Source organism: Salmo trutta, chromosome 25 (assembly GCF_901001165.1).
Source record: "Salmo trutta chromosome 25, fSalTru1.1, whole genome shotgun sequence".
NCBI classification, from domain to species: domain Eukaryota; kingdom Metazoa; phylum Chordata; class Actinopteri; order Salmoniformes; family Salmonidae; genus Salmo; species Salmo trutta.
In genome coordinates this window covers 16,349,119-16,362,587 of record NC_042981.1, presented here as the reverse complement: position 1 = coordinate 16,362,587, position 13,469 = coordinate 16,349,119, and the positions used below count along the sequence as shown (strand labels likewise).

The 13,469-nt window shown below is 39.8% G+C and overlaps 1 protein-coding gene across 1 annotated transcript in view; it reads left to right on the top strand.

Annotated features, from left to right (window-relative positions):
- The window catches only part of LOC115162075 (protein transport protein Sec23A), a 41,832-nt gene extending 28,580 nt beyond the window's left edge, over positions 1-13,252 (top strand). The window contains exons 15-18 of the mRNA XM_029713024.1: positions 466-552; positions 9,472-9,627; positions 9,716-9,781; positions 11,782-13,252. Coding sequence (XP_029568884.1) covers positions 466-552; positions 9,472-9,627; positions 9,716-9,781; positions 11,782-11,871 — 399 coding nt within the window. The 3' untranslated portion in view covers positions 11,872-13,252. The remainder of the gene's footprint in view (positions 1-465; positions 553-9,471; positions 9,628-9,715; positions 9,782-11,781) is intronic.
- Positions 13,253-13,469: the final 217 nt, after the last annotated feature.

The following is a 13,469-nucleotide window of genomic DNA, read 5'->3' as shown; positions in this document are numbered from 1 at the left end:
ATGGCTCCCTATTCCCTATATAGTGCACTAGTTTTGACCTTAGTGCACTATATAGGGAATAGGGTGCCATTTGGGATTCAGTTGTAATGTTTCCACTGGCTCTGACTTTATATTCTGTCTACTCGCCTGTTAAACATTGAAAGATAAACAGAACCACTCCATCTGCGCTGTTTGTGTCCTTTAAAACACCAACACATTTTTTTGTACCTGAGATGAGAGTTGGTGTGTTGTGACATTTGTTTTGGAATATGCCGATATTGTGACATTCCTATTAGTATCTGGGATTAACCCCCACCCCATACCTCAACAAACCTGGTTTAGTCATTAAACAGTATTATTGATTGGAGCTGCATTAGAAGGATGAGCCTGTGTTCAGTATCCTCCTAGCCTGTGTTCAGTATCCTGCTATTAGTATTGTTTACATGTGGTTTAAATGTAGAACTTTTTCAACTTTTCTTCTCCTAGCCTGTGTTGCTGGACAGTAGCAGTATCCTTCCTGATCGCATCCTTCTCATGGACACCTTCTTCCAGATCCTCATCTACCATGGCGAGGTATGTTCATCAGTCATCCAATCATAATCAACATACCTATTAACAGACTACATCAAATATTAGATCTGTTTGGGCTTCTTGCGGTCAATTTGCAGTCTACAAGTTATTTTGTATTATGTTCCAGCCCCTTCACCATCCGCTCAAGAAAAAATCGTCACGCGGCTGAATCTATTTGATGATCCCTGTTCTATCATAACACTAGACTGATTTCATTTCAGGTTGCAGCCAGATACTATTGTCCTTATTTGAAATTTGTGAATAGATGAGGGAGTTGTAGGGACTGTAATGCCAGTGTTGCACTAGTGCAGGGATCATCAACTAGATTCAGCCGCAGTGGATGGTCAGGGTGCCGGAACATAATTACACATAATTTGCAGACTGCAAATTGACTGCAAGTAGCCCAAACAGATATAGTATTTGACTAAAACGTAATAATTTCAAACCTTGCTTACATTTGTATACCTCTCTATTATGCGTCAGAATACTTTGGGACAGATTTCCATAATTAAAATCACTTGGAGCTGATTTGCTGGTATTTTTTGTATTTTATGCACCCCCCCAAAAAAAGTGTGTGTAAGTATGTATGTATGTATGTATGTATGTATGTATGTATGTATGTATGTATGTATGTATGTATGTATGTATGTATGTATGTATGTATGTATGTATGTATGTATGTATGAGTGTGCAAAGATGTCATCAAGGTAAAGGGTGGATATTTGAAGAATCTCAAATATAAAATATGTTTTGATTTGTTTAACACTTTTCTGGTTTCTACATGATGTGTTATTTCATAGTTTTTATGTCTTCACTATTAATCTACAATGTAGAAAATAGTCAAAATAAATCAAAACCCTTGAATGAGTAGGTGTTCTAAAACTTTTGACCGGTAGTGTATATATGTGATGTATTCAATAACTATGTATTCATACTATGTGTCACGCCCTGACAATAGAGAGCCTTTTATTCTCTATGTTGGTTAGGTCGGGATGTGACTAGGGTGGGTAATCTAGGTTGTTTTATTTCTATGTTGGCCTGGTATGGTTCCCAATCAGAGGCAGCCGTTTATCGTTGTCTCTGATTGGGGATCATATTTAGGCAGCCATTTCCCCACTGTGTTTTGTGGGATCTTGTTTTATTTTTGTGTAGTTGCCTGTGAGCACTCCAGAACGTCACGTTTCGTTTGTTATTTATTTCGGTTCACTTCAAATAAAATGTCGAACCAATTTCACGCTGCGCTTTGGTCTGAATGTTCTTACGACGATCGTGACAGAAGATCCCACCACAACAGGACCAAGCAGCGTGCCCAGGAGGAGAGAGCATCCTGGACTTGGGAGGAGATTTTGGATGGGAAGTGATCCTGGACTTGGGAGGAAATCCTTGCAGGACAGGATTGCCTTCCTTGGCGGCAGACGCAAGAAGAGAAGGGAGGACAGCGACGACGCCGGGGTTCGCGGCCACAAGAAAACCCAAAGGACAGCCCACATTTTCTTTGGGGGGGGGCACACGAGGTGGTCGGCAGAGCCGAGGAGTGAACCAGAGCCAATCTGGGAGAAGAGGGAGAAATTGGAGGAGAGTGAACGGAGAGAGTCAAAGACCGTCAGTGAGTTGATGGAGAAATTGGAGGAGAGAGAAATGAGAGAGTTGTTGTGTTGGTGTATGATGCACGACATTCGCCCTAAGGAGCGTGTTATCTGTTTGATGCCACCTGAGTCAGCTCTCCGTACTCATCCTGAGGAGCGTGCTAGCAGTCTGGTAAAAACTGTGCCAGCTCCACGCACCAGGTCTCCAGTATGCCTCCACAGCCTTGTACGTCCTGTGCCAGCTCCCCGCACTCGCTGTGCGAAATGTGTCATCGTTCCGGTACAATTTGTGCCGGCTCTACGCACCAGGTCTCCAGTGCGCCTCCACAGCCCAGTACGTCCTGTGCCAGCTCCCCGCACTCGCTGTGCGAAATGTGTAATCATTCCGGTACAAATGGTACCGGCTCCACGCGCTAGGCCTCCAGTGCGCATCAACAGTCCAGAGCTTCCGGCAACGGTCCCCAGTCCAGAGCTTCCGGCGACGGTTCACAGTCCAGAGCTTCCGGCGACGGTCCCCAGTCCAGAGCTTCCGGCGACGGTCCCCAGTCCAGAGCTTCCGGCGACGGTTCACAGTCCAGAGCTTCCTGCGACGGTCCCCAGTCCAGAGCTTCCGGCGACGGTCCCCAGTCCAGAGCTTCCGGCGACGGTCCCCAGGTCTCTCACTGTTCAAATAAACCTACCATTAAAGTTATAGAGTGATCATTTCTTTGTCAGTGGGCAAACATACAAAATCAGCAGGGGATCAAATACTTTTTTCCCTCACTGTAAATGATCACACTGGTAATATATCATTTGTTGTATTACTTGTGAGACAGCTGAGTGAGCATAATAAGTAGCCTTTATTTACTGGACTGATGGCCTGCATCTGACAGTCAGTCTGAGGGTAGGGAGGGAGCAGCGGTGAGGCTGCTGATCACCTGACTCACCGTCCCTCCTCTCTCCACTGAGAAAAGGAGACTGTCTTCCAACTGATGGCAAAACTTAAGTCGCATTGCATTATTTCTGCCTCATGCAGCAATTCATGTTACTCCTATGACCAGAGAAAGCAATGTATTCCTTGATACAAAAAAAACAAGCCGCAAATAATAACAATGCAGGCTTATCGAAACGCAATAAAAGAGCTATACTCTTTTATTGCAGCTTAAGTGCTGGTTGTAGCGTGAGTGGAAGTAGGGACAACACGCATTTAATGGCTTATTAAACTGTTGAACGAAGTGTTGATAGTGCTGAATAACAACTTAAAATGAACTTACTCAATAAAACAGCAGCTCTTTGCTGTATTAGTTGAGTCTGTCTCTAGTTATGGTTTTAAAAGTTTTGAAATCTCACATGATCAACTTTTCTGTGCGTTAGAGGCTTCCTTTTACAGTATATGGCGTGTGGAAAATGTTGAGAAAGACGCTGTCTGATTGGCCAGCGGTAGGCCTTTAGGTGCCTTTGATTTGATCTCTGGGCCTGCCGAGTAGGCAGAGTTCAACCTTCAGACACATGAAATGATTCAAAATGAGAACACTTTGCCTTCCCGGCACTAGGGCTGCTGAATCACGTGCACCTACCGCCAACAATGTAAAACAAATACAAAAATTAGGTACGCAAGGCTTTATTGTTGGGTTTTTTCAGAAATGTTTCGATGGTGATCGACTAAGAATGGTTTGGAGATCGACCAGTCGATCGCAAACGACCGGTTGGTGAACACTGATTGAAGTGGATTTAACAGGTGACATCAATAAGGGATCATAGCTTTCACCTGGATTCACCTGGTCAGTCTGTCATGGAAAGAACAAGTATTCCTAATGTTTTTTTACACCCGCTTTATCAATAATGGCTGTTGATACTAAAAGGCTTTCGACTGTCTTGAATGGTCTTTTCTATTCAAATCTTTTGACCTTAAGCAAAAATATACAGAAATAATATAGTCAACAAAAATATTTTAATGCAACATGTAAACTGTTGGTCCCATGTTTCATGAGCTGAAATAAAAGATCCCAGAAATGTTCCATACACAAAAGCTTATTTTTTTCAAATTTGGTGGACAAATTTGTTTACATCCTGTTAGTGAGCCTTTCTCCTGTGCCAAGATAATCCATCCACCTGACAGGTGTGGCATATCAAGAGCGGACAATAGAAGGCCACTCTAAAACGTGCAGTCTTGTCACATAACATTGGGAAAAACTAATTCTGATTGGCTGGGCCTGGCTCCCCAGTGGGAGGGCCTGGCTCCCAAGTGGATGGGCCTGTGCCCTTAGCCCACCTATGGTTGCGCCCCTGCCTAGTCATGTGAAATCCATAGATTAGGGCCTAATACATTTTTCAATTGACTGATTTCCTTATATGAACTGTAACTCAGTAAAATCTTGAAATTGTTGCATGTTGCGTTTATATTTTCTCATGAAATTGCTTTAGAAAGAGGTACAAGACAGGGAAGTCCCCCCCTTCCTGTTTGCACTGGCAATTGAACCGCTTGGGTATGAGTATTTGGTGAACATGAATATAAACTGCATTTATTTGCAGATTATGTCCAGTATTAAAAACTCAATGCCCCCCTCGCTAAAAATATTTTCTGAATACTCAAATTCAAGTGGAAAAAAACGAAATAATGGCAATAAGAAAAATAATAACTCATGATCTACAACAATCCTTTATATTGACCACAAAACTATATTAAATACTTAGGATGCTTAATTAGTGACAACAAACACATACAGTTGAAGTCGGAAGTTTACATACACTTAGGTTGGAGTCATTTAAACTCGTTTTTCAAACCACTCCACAAATTTCTTGTTAAAACCTGTTGAGGCCACGGGTTAGCAATGAACCCTGAGACGGGATTGCTAGCAAGGCTGGAAATTCAAAACATCAAAAATCTAATAATTTCAATTTCTCAAACAATCAACTATTTTACACCATTTAAAAGATAAACATCTCCTTAATCTAACCACATTGTCCGATTTTCAAAGAGGCTTTACGGCAAAAGCATAAAGTTAGATTATGTTAGGACAGTACATAGCCACAAAAGTACAAACATCCATTTTCAATTCAAGGTCAGGCGTCACCAAAAGCAGAAACCAGCTAAAATTATGCACCAACCTTTGACAATCTCCATCAGATGACACTCCTAGGACATTATGTTATACAATACATGCATTTTTTGTTCCATCAAGTTCATATTTATATCCAAAAACCGCATTTTACAGTAGCTGTGAAATTCTGATTTTTTTTTTCTCTGAAATGCTTCCGGTGAACAACGTTACAATTTTCAAAATTACTATTCGAAAACATTGGTAAATTATAATATTGTCATTCAAATAATTATAGTTTAACATTTCGTAAATGATACTGTCTTGCCAGATTTCAAAATAACTTTACTGGGAAATCACAAGTTGCAATAAACCAGGTGCTGTGCTAAGAACAATAAGCTAGCCTAATTAGCTTAGCATCATCTTGTAACCATGTAATATCAATAATACTATTGTCAATAATCCATTACCTTTGATTATCTTCATCCATTGGCAGTTCCAGGAATTCCAGGTCCACAACAAATGTGGTTTCTTTTGACAAAGTTCATAATTGATGTCCAAAGAACTCCAAGTTGTTCCATGTTGTTAGCGCTTCGGTGGCTACTAAAAAGTAGCGCGGGGGGGGTGTGTGAAGTCACGGCAAAAAGTTAAAAAAGTTACAAAAATAATCTATTTATGTTTGTTCAAACATGTCAAACGTTGTTTAGCATCAATCTTTAGAGCCATTTTTAACGTGAAACATCAGTAATGTTTCAACCCGACCTCACCTGTGTCTAGAAAAACGTTTTTGAAAAATGTCCCGTGTCTCATGATTGCGCAGGTGCAGGCCATAATGGAAGTGACGACATCCCACGGACGTCAACTTCAATGCATTCTTATTTGCTCCCTGTTAATCATGGAAGCTTCAAACAACTTTATAAAGATCGCTGACATCTAGTGGAATCCGTAGGAGTTGCGAACTGAATCCTTTCTCACTATGGTATCTAATAAACAATGACACTAAATAGTACAGCCACAAAATTCTCATTTTTTTTTTAATCTATTTTTCTCAGGTTTTTGCCTGCAATATGAGTTTTGTTATACTTACAGACACCATTCAAACTGTTTTAGAAAATTCAGAGTGTTTTCTATCCGAATGTGTTAATAATATGCATATCCTAGCTTCTGAGTTGGTGTAGGAGGCAGTTAAAAATGGGCACGTATTTTTTTCAAAATTCTCAATACTGCCACCGTGGCCCGTAGAGGTTAACTTAACAGTTTATAGTTTTGGCAAGTCGGTTAGGACATCTACTTTGTGCATGACACAAGTCATTTTTCCAACTATTGTTTACAGACAGATTATTTCACTTATAATTCACTGTGTCACAATTCCAGTGGGTCAGAAGTTAACATACACTAAGTTGACTGTGCCTTTAAAAAGCTAGGAAAATTCCAGAAAATGATATCATGGCTTTAGAAGCTTCTGATAGGCTACTTGACATCATTTGAGTCAATTGGAGGTGTACCTGTGGATGCATTTCAAGGCCTAACTTCAAACGCAGTGCCTCTGCTTGACATCATGGGAAAATCAAAAGGAATCAGCCAAGACCTCAGAAAAATAATTCTAGACCTCCACAAGTCTGGTTCATCCTTGGGAGCAATTTCCAAATGCCTGAAGGTACCACGTTCATCTGTACAAACAATAGCACGCAAATATAAACACCATGGGACCACGCAGCCATCATACCGCTCAGGAAGGAGACACGTTCTGTCTCCTAGAGATGAACGTACTTTGGTGCGAAAAGTGCAAATCAATCCCAGAATAACAGCAAAGGACCTTGTGAAGATGCTGGAGGAAACAGGTACAAAAGTATCTATATCCACAGTAAAATGAGTCCTATATTTACATAACCTGAAAGGCCGCTCAGCAAGGAAGAAGCCTCTGCTCCAAAGCCGCCATAAAAAAAGCCAGACTACAGTTTGCAACTGCACATGGGGACAAAGATCGTAGTTTTTGGAGAAATGTCCTCTGGTCTGATGAAAGAAAAATAGAACTGTTGGCCATAATGACCATCGTTATGTTTGGTGGAAAAGGGGGGATGCTTGCAAGCTGAAGAACACCATACCAACCGTGAAGAACAAGGGTGGCAGCATCATGTTGTGGGGGTGCTTTGCTGCAGGAGGGACTGGTGCACTTCACAAAATAGATGGCACCATGAGGGAGAAAAGTATGTGGATATTTTGAAGCAACATCTCAAGACATCAGTCAGGAAGTTAAAGTTTGGTCGCAAATGGGTCTTCCAAATGGACAATGACCCCAAGCATATTCAAAGTTGTGGCAAAATGGCTTAAGTACAACAAAGTCAAGGTATTGGAGTGGCCATCACAAAGCCCTGACCTCAATCCTATAGAAAATTTGTGGGCAGAACTGAAAAAGCGTTTGCGAGCAAGGAGGCCTACAAGCCTGACTCAGTTACACCAGCTCTGTTAGGAGGAATGGGACAAAATTCACCCAACTTATTGTGGGAAGCTTGTGGAAGGCTACCCGAAATGTTTGATCCAAGTTAAGCAATTTAAAGGCAATGCTACCAAATACTAATTGAGTGTATGTAAATGTCTGACCCACTGGGAATGTGATGAAAGAAATAAAAGCTGAGATAAATCCTTCTCTCTCCTATTATTCTGACATTTCACATTCTTTAGTGGTGATCCTAACTGACCTAAGACAGGGAATTTTTACGAGGATTAAATGTCTAGAATTGTGAAAAACTGAGTTTAAATGTATTTGGCTAAGGGGTATGTAAACTTCCGACTTCAACTGTATATAAAGATGACTTAATCCCATTACTTACCAATATGAAAGCAGATCTTATTAAATGGACCAATAAATCTTACATGTAGATTAAACCTCTTCAAAATGGCATAGCTCCCAAATATTTTATATTTATTCTCAGTGATTCTAATTACCCCACCAAAGACATTCTTTAAAAAAACTATACTCCTTCATAACATACTTTTTTATGGGCAAATAACACTCATAGAAATAAAAATGTAAGTTTTAGATCTTCCTAAGTCTGAGTGGGGTTTTATCCTTCCAGACTTGGAATTGTATCAACTCGCCACCCAAGGCTTTTATTTGCGACATATAGTTAAGTGCACTAAAGAGGAACAATGGGTACATATTGAAGATGAGCATGTGCATCCCCAGAATCTTTTCACGTGTCTATTTTCAAAGGATAAAGCTAAGAACATTAACTTCATAGTTAAGAACACTATAACAATATTGATGAAAATGATACATATTCTACAATAACTATTATCACTACCTAAAAACACAACCCTATGGAACAATCCTTGGATAGCTTTTCACAATTCACCGATTTAATATGGTCCACATGGAAAACTGACTTGGTAATAGGAAATATATTTATTTATTTGACAAAATTAAAAAGCAATTTTAGACTGACCAATGTAGATATTTTCAAATACATGCAGCTTAAAAATGTTTGATTTGAAATCTCTTGGTCATCAGCGCAATCTTGAGGGAATCCTATTTGAGTCAGAAAAGGATGTTCATATGATAGGTAAGCTATACAGAACCTTGCAGAGAGCATATCCAACTGACAACCTCTTAGAAAAAATATAAACTATTGGAACCAAGACTTATATTAGCACAAGATGGAGGGAATGTTGGAGCATAACTAACGACATTATTTAACAAAAATGTACGCTTAATATTATACAAGCGTCCTGTCTTAAGTGTAAAACTAACAATGACTCAATTATCCATGCCTTCTGGTAATGCTATAAAGTCCAAAAGTTATGGGTGGAGTTATAAAGTTAGCTGTCAGAAGTATTACAATGTAAATGTACTTTTCATCTGTTTGCATATTTCAAGATATGGCATATGAGGGTGCATAGAGATACTTTTCTCAGAAATCATCTTTAAAAAATGTATACTTAAATTGGAAATCAACCAATACTCCATAGTTAACACAATGGAGATGTCAGATGCTTTGTTATCTAAATATTGAAAATGCGTTGTCGACGGAGAGAAATAAAATGGTGCAGTTTGAGGCCATGTGGCGGAGAGGGATGCGGGCGCTGGAGATGGGGGTGTGAGGTCGTTGATGTTTGTGTGCGTTTGTATGTTTTGTATTGTTTGAAAAAAAGAAATACATTAAACACAGTGTCATTGATTGCTATTGAAATAATGTCAAGCAAAACCAATCTGCTCCTAAACAGACTTCTCTTAATTTCTCAGATCTGTAAACGTCTACATGTAATTATTCATGTCTAACTGGCCTCTCTCTAACCCTTTCTCTCTGTCTATCCATCAGACTGTGTCTCAGTGGCGTAAGGCAGGCTACCAGGAGATGCCCGAGTACGAGAACTTCCGCCACCTGCTGCAGGCTCCAGCGGATGACGCCCAGGAGATCCTGCACAGCCGCTTCCCTATGCCCCGCTACATAGACACAGAGTTTGGCGGATCACAGGTACATACACACACTCACTAAAATGTATGTGAATGTCAACTGTCAAGTCTATTCAACTTCATGTATGGATGTTCTTGTTGTTTTCTAGGCTCGTTTCCTGCTATCTAAAGTTAACCCATCACAAACCCACAACAACATGTATGCGTGGGGCCAGGTAAGACTTCTACTGATTATTTCATTTATTTTTTTACCCAGGAACTAGAGAAGATACTATTAATAAAAAGTACATACTGCTAAGGATGGTGTTTTTAGTATTTTATAATGTAAAAGATAAGCACGTTGTCTCTTTCTGAATGGCATGTGTGTGCAATAGTGACTGTTGATCCTGGAGGAGCATAGGGTCCACTGTGGTTCAGCCTGACTCAGCTTGTCATATTGAAAGTCATTATGTAGCTGGAGAGAGAGAGTCCCTGTACCTGTTTGTCATGGCTTACAGCTGCTACTACTACTTATTAGAGGAGACGCACAGAGAGTAATGGACCTATGGAACCTTTTGAATTATTATTACACTCCTCCTGAGACGCACACAATCCTACTCCTGTTCTTGACTAATCATTTTTCTTCAACTCTTACTTGTTGTCCGTTTCTTTTACACAAGCTGGTAAAGTCTACACAAATTAGTGTAGTCATCTTACATTTTTTAGTGGATAATGAAGGTGTAACTTAGTGGCGGTCGGTGCCATTTAAGATGAGGGAGGACACTCATTTTGTTCATGAGCATGGCCTTATTTCTATTACAGCATATTGGATGGCAGTCATTCATAATCCATTCATCCAGCTCAATGTAACATCGATAGGTTTAGACTACTACGTGATACTCAGATTTTTCCTATAGCGAATGATCATGAGGTTGCTACAACCTTGTCTATGAATGAAAGTTTACAACTTAAGTGCACAGGTCAAGAGAACATTTTAAGTAATCATGGTGACAGACAGTGGCACATTCAATACCGCATTGCACACTATTGCCTGCAGCTAGTTGACCTAGGGTGTAATCATTAGTCCAACAGTTGCAAACAAGTTTCTATTGGACAAATTCAGGTATGTTTATCCCCGTTTCATTCAACAGAATCAGTGGAATGAATACACCCCTGATCACGTGCAAACACAATTTACTTTCATAGCTACCACATTCAAACAGCATGATCACTTTGCGCGTTGTATAATTTCTACTTATATCTACGCACTCTCCTTCTCTCACCTTTTCCCTTTGCTTGTGGACTTCAGTGTACAACACATCAACTGTCTGTGACCATGCAAAAAAACTTTCCAAGCCAAACCTTCATATAATTACCGCTAATCGCTACAAACAGCATACATCTTTGTAACCATATTAGCTGACGTCATAGTCAACATAGCTACTAGAACTAACGCATTAGTGAACCCGCTAGCTACAATCATGCAGTACAGTCAGCAAGTAGTTTAGCAGTTACACCAGTGGGCCCCAGTGGCAATAAATTGATAAAGCCAAAAGCTTACCTTGACTTGGAAGAGTTACCGTGTTGGATAGCCATAGCCAGCTAGCTAACATAGCATCCCTCTCTGTTTGAGCCGGGTGTTTGAGTAGGCTAAACTAGCTAGCTGCATTCATTAGATAAGTGAAAGTGGATAAAATACAACGAAATATAGCTCTCACTTTCTCTCTTGCCTTGAAGAAATTAGTTTGTTCAAAACTGTTCAACTATTGTCTTTCTCTCTCTGTGTCAATTACTCACTACATTTTATGCACTGCAATGCTAGCTAGATGTAGCTTATGCTTTCAGTACTATTTATTCTCTGATCCTTTGATTGGGTGGACAACATGTCAGTTCATCCTACAAGAGCTCTGATAGGTTGGAGGACGTCCTCCGGAAATTGTCAGAATTACTGTGTAAGTCTATGGAAGGGGGTGAGAACCGGTCCTCCTGCTACACCATGGTGCTACCCTACAGAGTGCTGTTGAGGCTACTGTAGACCTTTGCAAAACAGTGTGTTTTTTAATACGTTATTTGGTGACGTGAATAGTTTTATTTAAAAATGATCACTTTTTTTATGCTTAATTATTTTTATGAAATTCACTGAGGATGGTCCACCTTTTCCTCCTCTGAGGAGCCTCCAGGGTGTAACCACTTTTCCAGGTTATATAACTGAATTACACTCTCGTCCTCTGTGTAGGAGTCGGGAGCCCCAATCCTGACAGATGATGTCAGTCTACAGGTATTCATGGACCACCTGAAGAAGCTGGCTGTGTCCAGCGCTGCCTGAGACTGAGACAGATCCTATGTAACCACTGAACGTCAGCATCACAGACCATGGTTCCACCTCATCATTCACTCAACAGCAGACCTGGGTGCAGATTGTATTTGTTTTCTTTCAAGTACTTAATCTGCGCTTGATTGAGCTTGTCTGGCGCAATAAAGCCAATGGAATAGACCCAAAAGCAAACCCCTCCCATCTGGCACTCGAGACAGGCTCAAACACTTAAAGTATTTGGAGAAAACAAATACTATATGAACCCAGGTTTGCTCAACAGCAGTCAACTCATACTATACTTGGGAAAGTCAACAACCAGAAGAGGATATGTCTTCCTCTTTCTCCTTTTTAATATTGGAAATGGCTATGTACAGGAATGTGACGAAACACAGAAAATGATCTGCAGAACAGCCTTTTTATGCGACTAGTCGGTGGTCAATGATTGTAAAAAGAACAAACAAAAGAAAACATCAGTTGGTGACTACTAGCTTAAATGTTTGGTCCCGGATCAGTATATGAATCGTAAGATGAGTCTGATATTTATGTAGATGTACTTTCCCCTCAGAACACTAACTAACCCAACATCCAGTTGGAGACATTTTATTGGATGTTTTATTTTGATGCTTCAATGGCAATACGTCTACTTTATCTAGAACAATACAGCATCCAGACTTACTTTATATTATATTTTCGGTCTGTGTTTCTATAAAAAAATATATATCAAACAGAGAAATGTACAATACTATCGTCCAGTCAGTCGGAGCTGTCATAGCTGCAGGCTACAGAAAGAGAACAGGTGGGTGTTGTATCGTCAGTTGGTAAAGCTTGGGGAATCCAATACAACTTAATTTAATTCGTTTTCTGTTCTCCCTGCATATGCCACAGAATAATAGGTTATTTTCAGACCTTTAGTGTGTGCTATCTAATTAATGTTAGTCATTCATATCAAACACTCATTGTGGTACAAAACCCTGCCTAGTACAGAGGTTGGATCGTAATTTGATCACCTTGTTGTGGAATAACATTCCTGCAATGCATTATATTTAACAGTTGTAGTGTATTTGAGGTTTAAAAAGGCTTCGGAAGTTTGTAATGTCAGACTTTTCCTTTACAAAAAATGTATCAACCTCTAGAAAAATGGCATTAATTATAATCCACATAATTTACATTTTCTATTTCTGCAGGATTATTTTCCTGCTGTAGCAAACTGGCTCAAATGAAGATCCTACATCTGTACTACACAGACAGTGGTACTAACATGCTCCACGATACAGACAGATTTGCAGGGTATTAAACCTGCCCTTCCTATTCTCCGGATCTCATATCATATCTGCCTTGTTACTAACAGTATTATTTTTGACATTTCTAATAAAATACCTTACTGTAAAAATCATTTTTGTTGTGTATTAACACTTTCTATTTGATTTACTTTGAGTGATGCTGTTTTCAACTAGATGTTTTATCTGATTTTATGAACTTGTACAGGTAACTGCCAAAATAAAGGAAACTAGGGCTGTCCCCGACTAAAATAAATCTTGGTCAACCAAGAGTCGTCCAATTGATTGGTCCAAATTTTCAAGTGTATTTTTCTTATATTGACACTTCCTATG